The following is a 17651-nucleotide window of genomic DNA, read 5'->3' on the forward strand; positions in this document are numbered from 1 at the left end:
TCGGGTACAGGCTAAAATAGAAGAAGCATCAGGATTATTTTCACTTTAACAAATGATTTTGGCTTGCAGTCACCTTGCTGGGGTCGTTTGAGCCCAGTACTCTTTCCTGCCGTGGCAGGGGGTCAGACTCGATGACCTGCTCAGGTCCCTTCCGACCCGACCAGCTATGAAACTATTATGATCTGTATTACCATAGCTGGAAACCCTGGGAACTCCAGTCATGGATCCAATCCCTTCTGTGCTAGGCACTGTACAAACACGGAATAAAAGATGGCCCTAGTCACAAAGAGATAGCAAACAGACAGACTGGAGTGCAAAGCAGCAAAAAAACAAAAGATCATTGCAATAATCAGGACAAGAAATGATGGCAGTCTAGACAAAAAAGAGCTTCAGCTGTGTGGGTGGACAGGAAAAGCCATATCTTAGAGATGATATACAGAAGGAAAAAGATATGATTTGAATATATCCTAGAAATCAGTTCCAGCTTGAAGATAACACCAAGGTTACAGTCCTGAGTGACAAAGAGGATGGTGGAACCATTCTCAGTCATAAAAAAGTAGCTGGAGGGAAAAGATGGAGAGCTCGGTTTTATCATATTCTGATGGCCAGACATCTATAAAGATGTCAGTGAGTGCCTGAAATTTTAGTTTGGACAGAAGGAGACATCCAGAGCAGAGAGATGAGTCTGTGAATCAGTACTGAAGCCTACATGGAGCCTGATTATAAACCCATGTATATACCTGGGACTATGTATACACACACGGAACTATGAAATAACGTAGCCTTGAATTGACCAAAATGCTGTCTGAAGTACATTCAGTGTCTAAAGATTTCTTCTTGCATTATATTTTATGATTCTGGCAGCGATGACCCAGGTTTTAAGTGATTAGCACTCGTGGTATTCAGCAATATAGGGCTACTCAAGCTCTCAGTCTCAAGTTCTGGGCACTTCAAACACAGAATTAGGCGAGATTTTGGACACAGAGCCAAGACCCGCCAAAGAATGAAAAACAGGTTTGCAGCTAGGTTGAACCCAGAAGCACCAAAAAGATAACTTGGTGAATATGTACAACACCCACAATCATTGATGCTATTTATGATGCCATAAGGTAACTCCCAAGTGACAGTCCTGGGTAGGGCCCCCACACAGACATGTTTGTGCTTCGCACTTACACTGTGCTTTTCTTTTCTTTTTTCCTAGGCAATAACCATTTTCTAGGTCATGATACAGGTGCTAGAAAATGACTTTCCAATTAACTTTGTTGCTCCCCCTTTAAGGACATTCAGGTTTCCCCTCTCTGTAATACACAACTAAGCCCAAGCTTTCAAAGCACTCTTAAAAACACAACCCTGGTTAATGAGATTGATTCTTAACCTGCACTCATATGTTAGTTATTGCCTGGTGTCATGGTCTGCATTTACACAGCAGGAAACACGGTCCTTTAAACCCTTCCCCAGCAACACGGGATCAAAAGGGAGGATGAAACAGGTCCATTTCTAATCCCATTTGGGATGTCATCCTCCTCGTTCAGGGGTTGTTACGTGGGGCAGTCGCATGCCATGTGCCAGATCTAGCAAAGTGCTTCTCATGCAGAAGGGCTTCTTCCCAGCATGTCTTTCAAATAAAAATAATCACACGGTAGTACTCCAGCACTCACATAGTGCTTGCTGTCCCAAGAGCAGTTCAGGGTGTGACTACAGTGAAATCCATACTGTGTGTACAGACATACCCAAACAGTGCTAGCTACCTAGCGTACCAACAGCATTGTGGCTTCCAGCAGTTCAGAGTTCAGCATGAGTTGTAAAACCTGCCTAAGATCCTGAGTAAAAGGCAGGTCACTAGCCCAGTCAGTGCTCCACATTGCCACAGCTACAATTACCGATATGAGAGCTAGGTTGTTTAAAAGCTTGCTTGGGCTCTATCTGCAATCGCACCTTTGAATCGCTGTGTAGACACACCCTCAGACACATGAACAAATTCATCCCTCCAGCCCAGCGCTTAGGTGTTGCAATGATAAACTGCCATAAAAATTAAATGGTTAGCTGCATTTTTATGGCTAGAGAAACAAACAAAGGAGCAAACTAACCTTCTTCCAAGTACTTAGACTAAAATCAATGCTGGAACCGAGGCTGAATTTCCTGCTCAGGCAGCTAAACCATGCTGCCCTATGTGAGGAGGTTGCTTTACCCACCACTACAACACAACCTTTTCTAGAGAGAAACACAACACCGGGCAAAGCATGCAATTGCCTAGAACAGCCATTTGCAGCCTTTTTTCATCTGTGGACCCCTAAAGAATTTCAAAAGGAAGTGCGGACCGCTTTGGAAATTTTAAACAGAGGTGTGGGCCCCTTTGAGTTATCGGTGTGGGTATTCACATACTTTTGATCGGTCACAGTCATCTTTCACAGACCCTTTACACAGTCTGTGGACCCCCAGGGTCCATGGACCACAGGTTGAAAACCACTGGCCCAGAATGGAAGATGGGCAGATTCACCCGAGACCAGAGAAGGAACTTATTCAGGAAACAAAATATAAATTACCTGAGCTGGCACAAGTTATCAAAGAGAGGTGGATCATGGATAACCACAAGATCTCTGAGTTCTTGATGACACATTTTACAAGCAGCAAAACCCTCCCTAAGTCCCTTGTTTCGTGACTGGGCAGGAAGAACTTGTGCTAGGTACTGAGTCACAACCATTTCTCCATGCAACATCCAGGCTCTTACCCAGACATGACAGAACCTAATGATACTTATTTTGCAAGATGAGAATACAGTATTGATGCATATGGCTACAGATCTCATGAAAGTTGCTTGGATTTACTTGATCCACATAAGGAAAGGGCTTTGGACTTAGTGGGCACATCTACGCATCACTATATGGTGACACTGCTAGGGCGCCATGCTTTAGTACTTCCTTTTGGAAGTACTAAAGCAAGGCACAATACGGATGATTACTGCGCCATGCAGGTAGTGGATTTCCCCACTATGTCGCTGTAGTGGTGCACTATAACCGGAGAGCGCCGCTACAGCAACATAGCTGGCAATCACATGTAGACCTGCGTGATCGCTATGTCACCGCAACCCATACAGCGACATAGCGCATTGCTATGTCACCACAGGGCAATGTGTAGATGCGCCCAGAGTTGGTGACCTGGCCTGTATTTTTGGCTCTGCCAACAAATCACTTCCTCCATCTTTTATCTTTTTAAAATGTACACACTTTAGGAAAGACATTCCCAGAGGCAAGCTGGGTACTTGATCTCCAAAGAAGGCTCCTATTATTAAAAAAGGTACACAGATTTAAGAAATACCCCAAAGGTTTTTGTATACACAGCCAGGCGCAAACTAGCTTCCTTCTCTTTGGTTCACGCTTGGTCAACAACAGGTGTACTCTGGGGGCAGTGTGCACCAAAGGTTTCTCTCTCCACATTTCTCAGTCAGGCACTTGATTCTCCACCGCCTCCCGGCTTCTGAAGACATTGAGGAGCAAGTAAAGAACTGGGATTAGGCAACATTTTCCATTTCTTTGCAGAGGAATGAGGGCCTAATCCTGCACCAGTAAAGCAAGGATGACTTTGGGCACTGACTGAACACAGGATCAAGCTCTAATGACTATACTGGTGACAAGGCAATGGAGAACAGAGAGCAATATTCCCCCCATCCCTCGGCATTTCCTTTCCCATCCCCCTCCACACACACACCCAGCTTGCTTGACAAGGAAAGCATTAATTTGTTAAGAGACTGAGCCTCTACAATTCACAATCAATAGCAGAGCTTATCAAAGCCAGTTTCTTGAGCAAGATCTAACCTTGACAACGTAGTCCTGGGTTATAAATGTTACTTACCTTTGATCAATAGCCATTACAAACGCATTAGAATTAACCTGTTAAAGCTTGTCATTCAAGCCACGCTTCATCACCGCGCACACAGCTTCCTTCCAAAAACTTCAGAAAACAATGTCCATTATCAAAGCAATCCAAACACGTTCTCCAAAACCAGTCATCGCATGGCAGTCCAATTTGCTGGTTTGCATCTTCTGACTTGTTAATTAAGGCAAAACACTAAAAGGTGGAGGAGGGGACAGAAGATACTGGGTTAAGGGGAAGTGGGATTTTGAACAGGTCCAAATCCAGACTACTTTTTAGTAGCAGTTTAATAGCAGATGCTAAAGGCTGAAAAGCAAACTGACCAGCCCTCACACCCTTAGGCAGAGATGCTCGGGGGTGACAGGATGCATGGCTTATGCACAAAGCAGAGCAATGAAGGAAAACTGCAGGTTCAGTAATGATTTTAGGGCTGTCAGTCCAGGAACTTTCCTAAGCAGCAAACTCAGGAAACGTACAAAATATAAATAGAAGTAAATGACAGATGCCGGAGGCTGTGCTAAAGTGGATTATCAAAGGGAAGATGAGTATGGATCGCTGACTGTTGGAGGCTTTGCAGTTAAAGCCAAGAGAAGGAAGTAAACCCTGCTTGCAGCACTCACATGATCCTTCCTGCCAACTGCGGCAGTTTCCAGAGGGGGCCATAAATAGGCCTCAGAGAAAACGACTTTACTGAACGGCACCAGAGAGGGGAATTTAATCTGGGAGAATCGAGACGATTCTCCAAGAGAAACAAAATGTGAGAAAAAGCAACATGGTCCTGGGGAAAAAGTAAACAATTCAGGAGTTTGGAGACCTTTCTGTTGTTCTGTCCTGCTGCTGGCCTGGTATATGCTTGTGAGCAGGTTACATTAGCTCTTGGTGCCTCAGTTTCCCCACCTGTGAAATGGGGCAAGGTCATCCCTCCTTTGCACAGCACCTTGAAGCTGACAGATGAAAGGATGACCTCAGATACCGGTTGTATGATCTACAGCAGGGTTGCCTGGCAGCAACAAGCAAAATTAATAGATTCAGAGATGTTTTATTTTTGGGTTGGAAGGGACCTCAGTAGGTCATCGAGTCTGACCCCCTGCCCTGAGCAGGAAAGAGCGGTCGAGTCAGGTGACTGCATCCAGGTGTTTGTCCGATCTGCTCCAAAGGGCGTGCTCATGTCAGGGAACAAATCATTTGGGCTCGCTTCTTGCCACCTATTTCCCAGGCAGACTGCTGGCAATAAAGATGACTTATATGCATATATTGGGAAAAAAGAAGAAGAGAAAACCTAAGGAAGACAGTACAGGAAATGAACTGCAAGAACTAGGGTAAAACCCCCAGCAAAACTGCTTCTCCTACACGATAACTGAGAACCTAATGATTTCCCCCCTCTTCTGGGAAAAAAATACAGAATAGATGACTTTGCTGGTGAAAACAGGCAGAGGACCTGGTTCCGAACAAACAGCTAGGACATAATTCATGTACACGCTAGAAAAAGATGCATCTGAAAAGCAATTCACAATGCATCCTTATCACAGCAAAGGAGATGTGAATGCAGTTGAGCTTTATACACATGAGCAGCCAGTTCAGAAACCACTTTCAGTCCCCGGATTGGTCCTAAGTGGCCACTAAATATTATGAAATACTAAGCAGCTTACCAAGCAGCACTTAGTACAGCAGCATCAAATGAAAGGCAGAAACCTGCTGAACTCATCTTCTACAAGGAGAGTTGTTCTCCTCCTGCATTTTTTTTTAAACTGCAGTTGGGTCTCCAAAGCATCAGCGAGGATGTTGCATGTGTGGAAAGGTGTGAGCTTCTGTGTTCGCCTCTCCCCGCGGTGTGCGGTGCACAGACTGCAAGACTTGGTCTTCTCTCTCTGTCCCCTGCAGGGGCAGGGCAGCAGCGAACCAAGAAGTACTCTGAGCCTGTTTCGCATTTGTAATTCTGTGTCCCAAACTTAATGTGGCGAGATAAACCACAGCGTCTTCTGTACGACTACCATCGCTGCTGGTTGAAGACTGTGCAGAAATAAAGCACCGACAGAATTAATGTGTGGGGGTGTGAACTTGAGGGCGTATTGGTATTTGGATCAAAGAAAACTAACATTTTTAAGCCCTGGCTAGACAAAGGATGATCTACTTGGGGCTGGTCCTGCTTTGAGCAGGGGGCTGGACTAGATGTGGCCCCCTGACGTCCCTTCCAACTTCTACCTCTATGATTCTCAAAATGCTCCTCCTCATCCCACACCATATCCTTAAACAGAAAACAGCTGAGGTGGTATCCCCCCATGTAAAGTACAGGAGTGGGACACTACAGACCTTTGGTCTGTGTCTAGCTCTTGCCATTGAGCACAGACAACTCTCCTCTCACTTTTTGCCGGCCTTCTCTATTGAGATCAGGAGCAAGTGAGCAAAAGGACTACAGAGGGAGTTATTGCAGATTTTAAATAGCATCTCTAAGAGCAGTGTTAACACCATAGTGGTAGAGAAGACAGGATTCCTTCTCAGCCCAGCTGAATACCTTTATCCATCACAAATATTCGGCCCAAACATTAAGCACAAATCAAATACCAAAAATGAATTTAGTAACAAAGGGGTACAATGGTGTTCAAATGGCTCAGGGCACAACCTCCCAGGAATTCTGACTGTAAACCATCTGGGTTAAGTCTATACTTGGTACACCTTCCCTCTTACACAGCAAATTTCCACCTATGAAGCTATGTTAATAATAAACTATTTGAGGGTGGGATCTTCCTAACTGTATGGCTTAAACTAGCACGAAAATGACACAACTAAGTGTTATGCTGCCTGGCAGAGGGGAAAGAGGAGCAGTGACTCGCTATCTGGCCCCATCCTCACGCATGGGATCTATTTTCATATGCCACAGGGGTAGCTTTGTTCCCATGCTCTCTACTCTAAGGCTCTTCTTACATTTAATATTTTCCTGCCTTCTAATAAAGAAAAACGAACATGTGTTACAAGCAACAGAGCATTCTGCTGTCTTTATGATGCCTCCGAGCCATATAGATTTGACATTTATTTATCAGCAAATGCTCACAAATTCTATTTTTTCTCAGGTGAAGAGCATTGCAAAATATAACTGATGCATTACATTTTTAAACAAGTGGAACAGAGAATGTATTATAGGCAATACATCCAGGAGAAGAAACATGTCGTTCTCACTGACGCTAACAAATCTCAGATATTTCTTGAACTTCCTTTCTACTAGAGAAGTATATAGGGGTTGGTTCTAATGTCCGGCTGCATACCTAATTCTTTATTATTATGACACTCTCAAACCTGTCATGGACTATCTTCGACACCCAAGGCAAAAAGTAACACATATGCGCATACATGTTCCAGACAACAAGGCAGTTGCATGACGGTGACATCAGAATTCGGGGAAAAAGCCTAGCAGATTACAGGATTGAAGCAAGTCAAACAAAACTAACCAAACAAAGAGAAACAAGATGCTATACATAACATGTTAGTCTCAGATACGAGGGCAATATAATATAATATATAAATGTGTGTGTGTGTATGAGAATGTATATGTATGTATACATACACACATTCACGTGTGTATATAGACACATATGTATGTATGTCAGATGCTCAATCCTTCTGAAAATTAGGCCTACGTGGGGCACGTCTATACAAGATGCTTAATTCGCAGTGGACTCATTCTACTGTGCATTAGCGTGCATGGCAAAAACCGTGCTAATATGCTAATGCGCAGTAGTATTTATCTACTGCACATTAAGCATCACACAAAAAGGATGTGATCACACTAATGTGTAGTACATCAGCCTACTGCACATCTATTTAGTACTTGATTATACAAGTACTAAACGTAATGCACAGTAGGCATTGCGCATTAATGAATGTGTAGACATGCCCATGGTCTCCTTAGCAGCAGCTGACAAAGGTCACAGAAGCACTACTGAGCCCCCACTACTGAAGTTAACAAGAAGTTAACTCCAGACCCCTCCTGTTGCTGAGATGTGGAGTGAAATGGGAGGAAGAGAACACCTTTGGGAAGGGAGGGAAGCTCCCTACCTCAGAAGACCGTTGGTGCAAGTAAAGGCAAAAAGACTGAAGTTCTTGCGTTACAGTCACGGAGGCCACACAAGTGTGACAGACAGCCAGACTGAATGGGTCTGTGTGCAGTTACAGGACTGGCTTGAGCCCAAAGCTGTGGAGCTTTTCTGCTTATTTTGGAGTTTGCTGCTCATGTAAACTTAGCCTGATTTCTTGATACAACACTATTCATCTAAGAAAAAGATACCAATGCCTGAAACTGTTTTTTCTGATGAGTCATCTCCCAGCTCCCTGGGACAGGTCAGCTCTAGATACGTTCTTTGGAAAGAAACAAAACAACAACGAAAAAAGATCAAGATGCAGAAGAAAGCTGAGTAGCTGGTAGGAACACCCTGGACACAAGCAGTGTTTCTCCAACCCTAATCATGCAGACAGCTGCCTTTGCACCCCTAATTCTTGGCTCTGTACTTGACTTCAGTGTATTCACTACCCAGAATTTTCATTAGCATATAATTAATAGACTATGAGTGCCTTGTTCTGTTCTAGAAAACTGTGTAAACTTATACTTCGGTCTCTGCAAATCAGGAAATCTTTAGCAAAAGAAGAAAGTTTTATATACAACAAAGAGAAAACAGAGTATATTGCTAAGTGCAGTTACACACCAAAAACCGCACAACTGACTTTCCCAAGCTTCTAAATCCATTTATTTTGGGATATGCACAAAGACAGATATTACTTCTCCAAACCTGAATGATAAAAGATGACCACAATCCTGCAACTCTTACAAGTGACACTCATAAGCACTGTACACTAAGGATCCAAGGACTTTACTTGCAGAGAAAAGTGACTTGACTGAATAACGACTATCTATGTAACTAATTAAGGACCAAAGGGCATGGCCTGAATGGTGTGGTAGACAGCGGACAGGAGATGCTATGTCACTGAAACGACGAGCCATGGCAACATAGCGTCAGCAGGCACTAACGGTGACACCGTTGCTACCACGCAGTAGAGTCAAAAACGACTTGTGTGCTGGGACTGCGTAGTACAAGCAGGTACTGCAGTCTTTTGTACTGCATGACTGCAGAGTGGGGTTCATGTGTAGATGCACCCAGTATTAATATACAGGATACAGCTAGATGACTAATCTAGGTTTTATTGTGCCATACAGATTAAAATCCCGATTTAAAAAAAAGAAACCAAACTGTATCTTAAAACATCATTCCAAAGTGAAACTAAGTATTCAGTGTACTGAAACCATCTGGTGCCCCAGCTATTTACAAATCAGCCTTTATAGAGTTGTTAAAAAAAAAAATCGTAACATATTTTGATAGGCTCTAGCATATTATTTTTATTGCAAAACCAAATAAAGGGCACAGTATTTGTCGAACTATGTAAAAACAAAACCAATTTGAAAACTTGTTTGCAATCTTGTCCTAAGCTCTAATTCAATTTTCTGAGAGATCAAGAAATCCTGACATTATACGTATTGCCCAAGTTAAGTTCCCCTCACAAGACTACATATTTTTCGGTCACCAGGCTGCAGTAGGTTATAAAACATTCACACAAAAAAAAGTTCTAGACATAAAGGAGAGTCAGGAAGAATATGTGAGGGCATTTGCGGCAGAAGCAGTCCAGTAGCAGTAGCTCAAAGGACTAGCAGTCAGGGATAGCAGATGCAATTGTCTACAATCACCAACTTGCACTGTAACTAACTTGTGGAAAAATTAATGTCACCCTGGTCCTCTACTGCTTCCTTCCTATTGTTTCCTACACTATATCACTCACCCAGTCCAATTCTAGTTGAAGGTGATGAGAGAGAATCCCTATTAATTTTAGCAAGGAACTGAGTTGTGCATTTTTGCATCTTTTTTCAACTGAGATTGTAAGTTTCCTTGAGGCAAGGATTATGTCCTCCTAAGAATCTGTATATAAACCTGCATCCTCCATTCTTTGCAGTGGCCTCCTATAAGAAAGCCTCAGTCTTTATCTTCAAGAGGTTCAATGTGACGAACCCAACCCACCTAAAAACACTCAAAGCTCTGGGATGAAGATGATGGTCAACAACTCCACTCCACAGGCCATTCTACCAAATCTCTTCTGTGCAGGAGACCAGCCCAACATACTATCAGAGAATATAAAGACTACCATTTCCAATCAAAATTCAGGATGTTCTTCTTTGAACTTGTCTTCTAACACAGCACATACGTTTCACAAAAGGGCAATTTAACAAATGAGCAAACAAAGAGCCTAACCCCACCAGAACAAATCACTTCACTGCTCATACAGTTTTACCCTGGGGAGGTGATGATAGAAAGAATGAACCACACAAGCGATGTTAGTCACATTGCTGAATGGATGATGCTCAGATGGTATTGAAGATGGCGATACAAGATCCCGAATAAAACACAACAAAAGAACACAGCAGAACACAAGGTCTTTGCCACAGGGGCACTAAAGTGCCCTGTTCCTAGGCAGGAATAAGGGCAGCTGCCAATCACAAGGGCAGCTCAGGTGATGGTTGCTGGGACAACCGTGCTGGTCAGGTGACCAGAAGGGGGCAGGACCGGGCCTTTATAAACAGCCCAGGCCGAAGCCTAGCTAGCAGTTCCCGGAGATGCAAGAGCTCTGCAGTAGAGCCAAGCAGAGCAGAGGCAAGCGGTGCAGCCTGGTCACCCAGGCGGTCGCATCATGGTAAGGGGGAGAGAACCCTGATTGGGAAGCTTAAAGGTGGGACATAGTGGCCATAAGGGCACGGCACTTAAGTTCTAGCCAGGAGGCTTATTTTTGGTTATAGCCAGTTGGCTCACGGCTTTACGTTTCTTGTTTGTTATTGCTACATACCAGAGGACCGGGTGAGGCTGTAGGGGTGTGAGGAGGCCTCACGGGAGCTCCCCAGTAATCTGGGGGTTTCTGATGCCCTGTGGGGTACAGTGAGCGGTGCCGGGTAGGCATAGCTGTTTGCGCCGGTGTGGCGTGGTGTTGAGGGGTGTTGACCCCAGCCCTGTGGGGCGATAAGCGGAGAAGCCCAAGTAGGGTGATAGACCCTGATGGTGGTCTAGGGGGCCAGGCACGGCTACGGCCACCTGAACCCCAACTGTAAGAAGGACTTGAGAAGCCCAGGGGTGCCAGAGAAGGGGCGCCGGTTGCGTGACAAGCCCAGGGGCGCCGGGCAGGGCGCAGAAATGAAAAGGACCTGATAATGTCTGGAAGAGCTGTGAGGCTTGGGGCGTGCTAAAGGGAAGGTAGGAGGCACGCATAGCCCATAAGGCTGGGGTGCACCAGGTCACTCCATATGGAACGGGAGACAGTGTAAGCATAGCACGGTGTCCAGGGCGACAAGAGGCAGGCTCCCTTTTAGAACCATATACTAACAAGACGTGGCAGGGGAGTAAGAGGGTGCTGGATCGCCTAATAGGCATGGCAGGGGGCGCTAGTGGGATCACGGCCGCTCCTAGGCCCCACTCCATGACAGTCTTGATCCGGCCATTGGATTACCAATGTAACATAAGGGAATAACCAGCGAATGCACAATGTGCATTGCATTCTGTACAGCTATTCATAAAAAAAAAAAAAATAACAATTCTAAAAATGTTGTCTTCTAAGTCTACATTATACATGATGAAAAAGCCTGAGTAGGAAGACCATTAAAGGTGAGACTTTTTTATTTTTTTTTTGCAATCACATGTAGTGTTTAGAAAGCCCAGGTTTTATTGATTTCTAAATGCATGAAAAAAAAAAATCTTTCCTTTGAAACTTTACTGGAATTTGTCATATGAATTAACAATTCATTGATTAGAACAGTACTGCAGAGCATGGCCAGAAGTCCAACATTCAGCAACCCAAAGCAAATACTTGCATGACTGTAAACTGTGTATGTTCTGTACAGCGGGTTGGACTAGATGACCAACTGAGGTCCCTCCCAACCCTAACTTGCTATGATTCTGGGTACCTAAACTGCTCCACAGGGTAACAAATACATTGTGAGAGGTGCTTCTCTACGACCAAAGTTTTAATACAATAATCCACTATCTTTGTGTTTCTTACTAACAGTGGCGCCCCTTCCTTCATGTGAGCAGATAAGCAGTGGAAGTGGATGAAGAGGTAAGCAGTTTCACCAAGAGCAGCCCAACTGAACAAACAAGTTATCAAAAGCTCTCGCTCTTTGAAGTCCTCTTCAGCCAGATACAGGGCACTATCAATGTAGTTTCTGAAAGGTTAAAATGTAATTGCTGCCATATGCCACTGCTTACAAACACCCAAGTGTGCTAGGATATATTAGGAAATGTAAAGATATCGTAATGAAGATTAAACAAAAATAGAAAGATAGAAGTCCACTTTAACAAAGCGTCCAAGGAAATGCCAATAATAAACTTCATCTGTATGACTCCTTTCACTTACATATGGCAGGCTGCTTTATAAACATTAAGGGCTTCATGCAAAGTCTTTTGAAGTGGATGGATCAGGCCTGGAATAACCAGGCTTCCTTAAAACCTTAATGAGCCAGAAGAGGTCCTTTTAGAAGGATAAATTGAGGCGCAGAGAACCAGAGATGGGAGTAGTCCTGCCAATCTTATAAAACATTAACCATTTGCTATAAATAACTATTGATGGAGAATGCCAGGTCTCTCTCTATATTGCCATCAATATTTTGATCTAAGTTCTTCATTATCATAATTGGCTAACTTGTCTTCTAGTGTCAGATTGTGTCTACTCAGCACAGTTCAACGCGGTCAGGGGATCCCATGATACTGGAAAAGCAGCACCGCCATGCTGGTATGGAGGTGGGCACAGGCCGGGCATCTGGAGCTAGCTCAGGTACCACTGGATCATGCCATCTAGACAAACCCTCATCTAAAAGTTGTGCTGTCTCTCTTCAGCAGGTAACTCTGTTTTAAGAGAATCTGGAGGTAACAAATCACCCTACAGGAAAGCTATTAAGGGTCTGGTTTAGAAGGGCATGTAACTGAGACAATGCTGGAAACAACTGTTTTTTAAAAAGGAAAATAAGACTCAATAGCATCATCCACCAGGCTAAGGAAAGCCTCATTAAAAAGTCAAAAGTGCATTACACTATCATTACACGTGGGAGCATAGTAATTTCTCCACAAACTGCAAACAGTATAAAGCCTGGAAATTTTAAAATTAAAGATATCCCCAAAGGATAATTTAAAATAAGCTTCTGACATTTTTTTTTCTTTTTCTGATGGCTGCTTTTTTTTTTTTTTTTTTAAACACATGGAGAGAATGAAAGGTTGGTTGGTTGGTTTTGAAGCTGCTATCCCTGCCCCTGCTGCTTAGTAATACCAGAAATATCAAACCTTGTTTTCTTGGTTTTGCTAGATTTTTTTCAATGGACTTAACTTTGCAATGCAAGCTCTCATTGATTCAAGGAAAGGGGGAACAGCTGTTGAAGTTTTCATGAAAATCTGTTTTTTCTCTTAACTGTTGCTTAGGCATTTAAGTTAAATAACTAAAAGACAAGAGTTTTCAAGTGACTGACTATAACGCCTTCCTCCCCGACTCACTCGCTCAGCTAGCCCTCTCTTGTGATCTCAAAATCCCTACAGTTCCCAAAAAATTCAAGAACAAACAAGACCTGAATTTCTAACATAACCAGGGAAGAAAAACTGTTCATGCCTTTTGTTAGATCTTCAATAAAAAGCAAACAAATGAGTGTTACATACCCATTTGCCTTGTATATGACCTTTCGGGCTACATATTTAAAAAATAAAATATGCTGTCTCCTGACCCTCAAGGTACGAGGAAACCGTGAGCATATTTAGCAGTTAACACACTATTTTGCCCTACACTGCAAGATGGGTATTTCCTTAATGCCCCATTCCTTAGTCATGCTAACAAGACAATCTCCATGCTCATCTTTTTTTAAATAGAAAGTTTTGAAGATTGAAAACATACATCAAATGTACGAACTGGGGGGGAAAAAAGCACAGAAGGAAAAAAAAGAAAGATACAACATGTGTTCATTTGAAATCTTACGGTTTTCAAGCCAGTCCCATCATATGGTTTAGTTTGGTTTGGTTCTGCAGAAATTTGTTGTAAAGACAAAGCACAAAAAAACCAAAACCAAACAGCATTTCTCCATAAGTCTAACAAGGATCACGACAAATGTCTTAAGTCCCATACTTAAAATTTTGCATCTTAAAATGCTATGCACTGACTTCTTTGGATCGCATAATAATGCAAATAAGGGCACAGAAAAGGCACTACTCATCTGTTTTGTACGTCCTACCTCAGAAAAAACTAATTCTGCTCTTCAGATGGACATTATTTTCCTACAATACAAAAGACCAAACTCTCCCCGCCAACATGTACCTCTCAAATAAAAGATATCAGATTCACCCAAAGAACCTTGTCTTAAATGCAGGCATTCGATAGCAAAGACATCTACTTTCAGATTTTTATTATGTTCTAGACTTTATTGGTGGTCCCTCTAGTACTACGCTTGAAACAAAAAGCTCTGCGCAAAATCCTATTAGAAACAAGGAGGCAGTCTCAGGGGAAGGAGCTGACAAGCTGAAACACTGAGGTTCATTTGCGTGGCTATGCTGTGCAAGGCAATTCAGAGACTCTTCACTTTCGTAGGAACTGCCCTATTGGAAATCAAGCCAAGCAAATCAGTAGTTGGGCTACGAAGTCTTTTTAAGAGAGCTCTTCCCAAAACCTCATCAGTCATTACATCCAAATCCTTCATCCCACATTCCCTAGACGTCTTGGGTACTCTCCATTTTTACAGTCATTCTCCCGAGACTTGGCCGTATATAGATATATATTATTCCCTACCTATTCTCCACTGAAGTCTTGTCACCCCATCCCAAAGTATCCAAACACTAGTTCATTGAGCAGCCTCTTTCTCTCTCTCTCCATCCCTGCAGCAGTGCATCCATAAAGCCTGAGCGTTTAGCACGTCCGGTTTCCAAAAACATTGCTGGAGATCATTAGAGAGGCTGTCAATATTTACATAAGTCATGCTACCACTTGCTGATGAAAAGCTAATACAGTAGAGAAAAACTTGCAAGGAGAAAGGATAAATCAAGCTTTTATAAGCCCTTACATAATAATGAGGGAAGCAAGCTTTACTGTCAAAAAAATAATAATTTTTTTTCTTCCCACCCAGAATAACATGGTTCTTTCCCTCAAAGGATCTCAAACTTAAATAGGCAACTAAATTAAGCTATCCAAACCAAACTCTGTGCTTTTACTGTCATTCAATAAGAACGTACTGAGTAGCAAGCCCCAGTCTGTGATTTTTTTCCAGAGCAAAAAAGTCCTGGGCTCCACAACTGTCTCACTGGTTCATCAAACCACCTAATCCCGTAAATCTCAACAAGAGTGCCGTGGCACTCTAGGGTGCCTCGAGATCCTTGCAAGGGTGCCACGCAGCGTTAGGTGCGCAACCAGGATTTGCAAGATAAACCCAGAGGTTTCAAATCGGCATCCACGGTGTTAAAATCATTCTGCCTTGCTGTGATCTTTCTGAGTTCTTTGCAACAGAAAAATGACTGCATTTTTTTTTGTGTAGCCAAAAACGGAGTGAAACTAAGAGCCGGCATATTCCAAGGGGTGCCTCGAGTCGAAAAAGGTTAAGTACCATTGACTTCTGCACATACTTAAGTCTCACTGCATTCAGTATTCAGCTTAAAAGTTAGCATATGCTTCAGAGCACTGATGAACTGAAGCCTGAGAGAGAGAATAAAACCACAATACAAGGGAGTTACTGGATGGCATGGGAGAATTTGTAATCAAGCCAGCAAAGGAGAGAGTATAGTTGACATTTATTGCCAGGTGAGTTAATTAAATCCATCTATGACCATTACAACGGCAGCTATGCCAAGGGCAACAAGATATGAAATTGTATGCAGTCTTATCAAGAACAAAAAGACTTGTATGAGTGTATTTCATCCTTCCAGTTGCACGTGAATCCCTCCCCCCTGCCCCGTCCCCTTTAAACAACATATTTGACCCTTTCCAGTCTTGGTATCTTGACTACATTTCACTCAAACACTCTAGGGGGAAAAAAAGGACGCGCAGAGACACCAGGTTTCAAATAGGTCTGGAGCGCTTTGCAGAATATTAAACTATTCTTCACCTCTGCGGATATCTTTTATGGATTCCCCTTCTCCTGGGAGCGTGCACTGGGGCGTTAATCTATCACTGGAGCAGTGACAACGCTCCAAAGGCGCTAGACGCAATCCAAACAGCGGAAGCCACAATCCTTGCCCCGAGGAGCCGAGATTAGGACGGCAGACATGAAACACGTGAACGCTAGGACAGACAAGGGATGCAGAAATCGGGTTACCTACCTGTCAAAACCACTTTTCTTCTCTTTTCCTTTCCAGCAAAATATGTCATCCCCCCACAAGCTGAATCAAGCTGCCCTCCTTATACCCCTCTTCTGTCGTTTTAGGGGGTTTTCCCCCCCTGCGTTTCAAACCGGTGTGTTGGCACAATACATTTTGCACGCTTTTTTGCTGCCGGGCATGTCTCGGAGGTCAGCGCGGACCCGGCCTTCGCCTCGGGAAGCCGGCCGCGCCGTGCCCGCTTGCATGCGGGCAGAAAGCCCGCCACGCTCCCTCGAGACCCGTGCCCCCGCTCCCCGTGGCATCGACACGGGCGCTGTATGCCCCACGGACGCCACTGGGGTGCGGGAAGGGGAGAGGGGCCCCGACGTGCCGCGTCCCCGTCCGGGGGGGAGGAGCGGGGAGAGGGGTTGCGCGGCGGTTGCCACCCAGCACAGGTGGGGAAGAGGAACAAAAGGAACAAAAGCGGCGGGGGAGCCCGAGGGGAAGCCCTCTCGCCCGCGCCCCGGGGGGGTGCGAAGGCACGCGGTACCTCGATCTTGTCCACGCTGCGGGCGCAGCCCACCACCTTCATGCCGTGCTGCACCAGCGCCCGCGCCACGGCCGCGCCGATGCCCACGGACGCGCCGGTCACGAGCGCCACGCGGTGCTGCCAGCGCTCCATGGCCCCGCGCACAATGCGGCCCGCGCCGCCGCCGCCGCCGCCGCGCCCGCTCCCGCCCCGCCCGGCCCGGCCCGGCCCCGCCGAGCCGCCGGCACGTGGCCGAGCGCGTCCACACCCGGGGCGGGGGGGGGGGGGCCGCATGCCGCTCCCTCACATGCCCTGAGGGGAAGGCGGGTCAGGAAGTAGTCCGCGCTGCTGGCTCTTTACCCAGGGAGCAGCTGAGGGAGCGGAGTAGGGCGACGTCCCTGGGGACACTCGTTTTTCGCCAGAGGGAGCAAACGGCTGCGGGCCTGAGGGGCAGAGTATTATTGCGTTGCCCCGCTTCGCTCCTGCAGAGCCCCTGGGGGAAGGAGGGACAAAATAGTACCTCGTCCCTCAGGACAGCAGCTTTTGCCTGAGGGAACAAAAGGGTGGTGTCTCGACAGTATTTTGTGACCCGGCTTTGCCTCTGGGCAGCGAAACGGTACCTTGTCCGTTGGGACAGCGGCCTCCTGCTCCCACAGGGCGCCTGGGCAACGTGGGGTAACACAACAGTACCTCCTCCCTCAGGACAGCAGCCTGCGCCCGAGGGTCGAGGTACGATTGTGCTGCCCGGCTCTGCTCCTGCAGATCCCCCGGGGGAAGCAGGGTAAAGAAACAGTACCTTGTCCGTGGGACAGCGGCCTTCTGCTGCTTTGGAGCCCCCGGGCAGAGTGGGGTAACAAGATGGCGCCATGGCCCTTGGGACACGGGCCTTTCCCCCAGGGAAGCTGCAGGAGCAGACG

The 17651-nt window shown here is 45.2% G+C and overlaps 1 protein-coding gene across 2 annotated transcripts in view; it reads right to left on the bottom strand.

The window, feature by feature from the left end:
• Positions 1 to 16993, bottom strand: part of DHRS11 (dehydrogenase/reductase 11) — a 58480-nt gene extending 41487 nt beyond the window's left edge. For both annotated transcript variants that reach the window (XM_090026210.1, XM_090026209.1), the window contains exon 1: positions 16756 to 16993. In XM_090026210.1, the coding sequence (XP_089882336.1) occupies positions 16756 to 16887 (132 nt within the window). In that variant the 5' untranslated portion in view covers positions 16888 to 16993. The remainder of the gene's footprint in view (positions 1 to 16755) is intronic.
• Positions 16994 to 17651: the final 658 nt, after the last annotated feature.

This window comes from Crocodylus siamensis, chromosome 13, assembly GCF_052110815.1.
Source record: "Crocodylus siamensis isolate JL-2025a chromosome 13, ASM5211081v1, whole genome shotgun sequence".
Taxonomy (NCBI): Eukaryota; Metazoa; Chordata; order Crocodylia; family Crocodylidae; genus Crocodylus; species Crocodylus siamensis.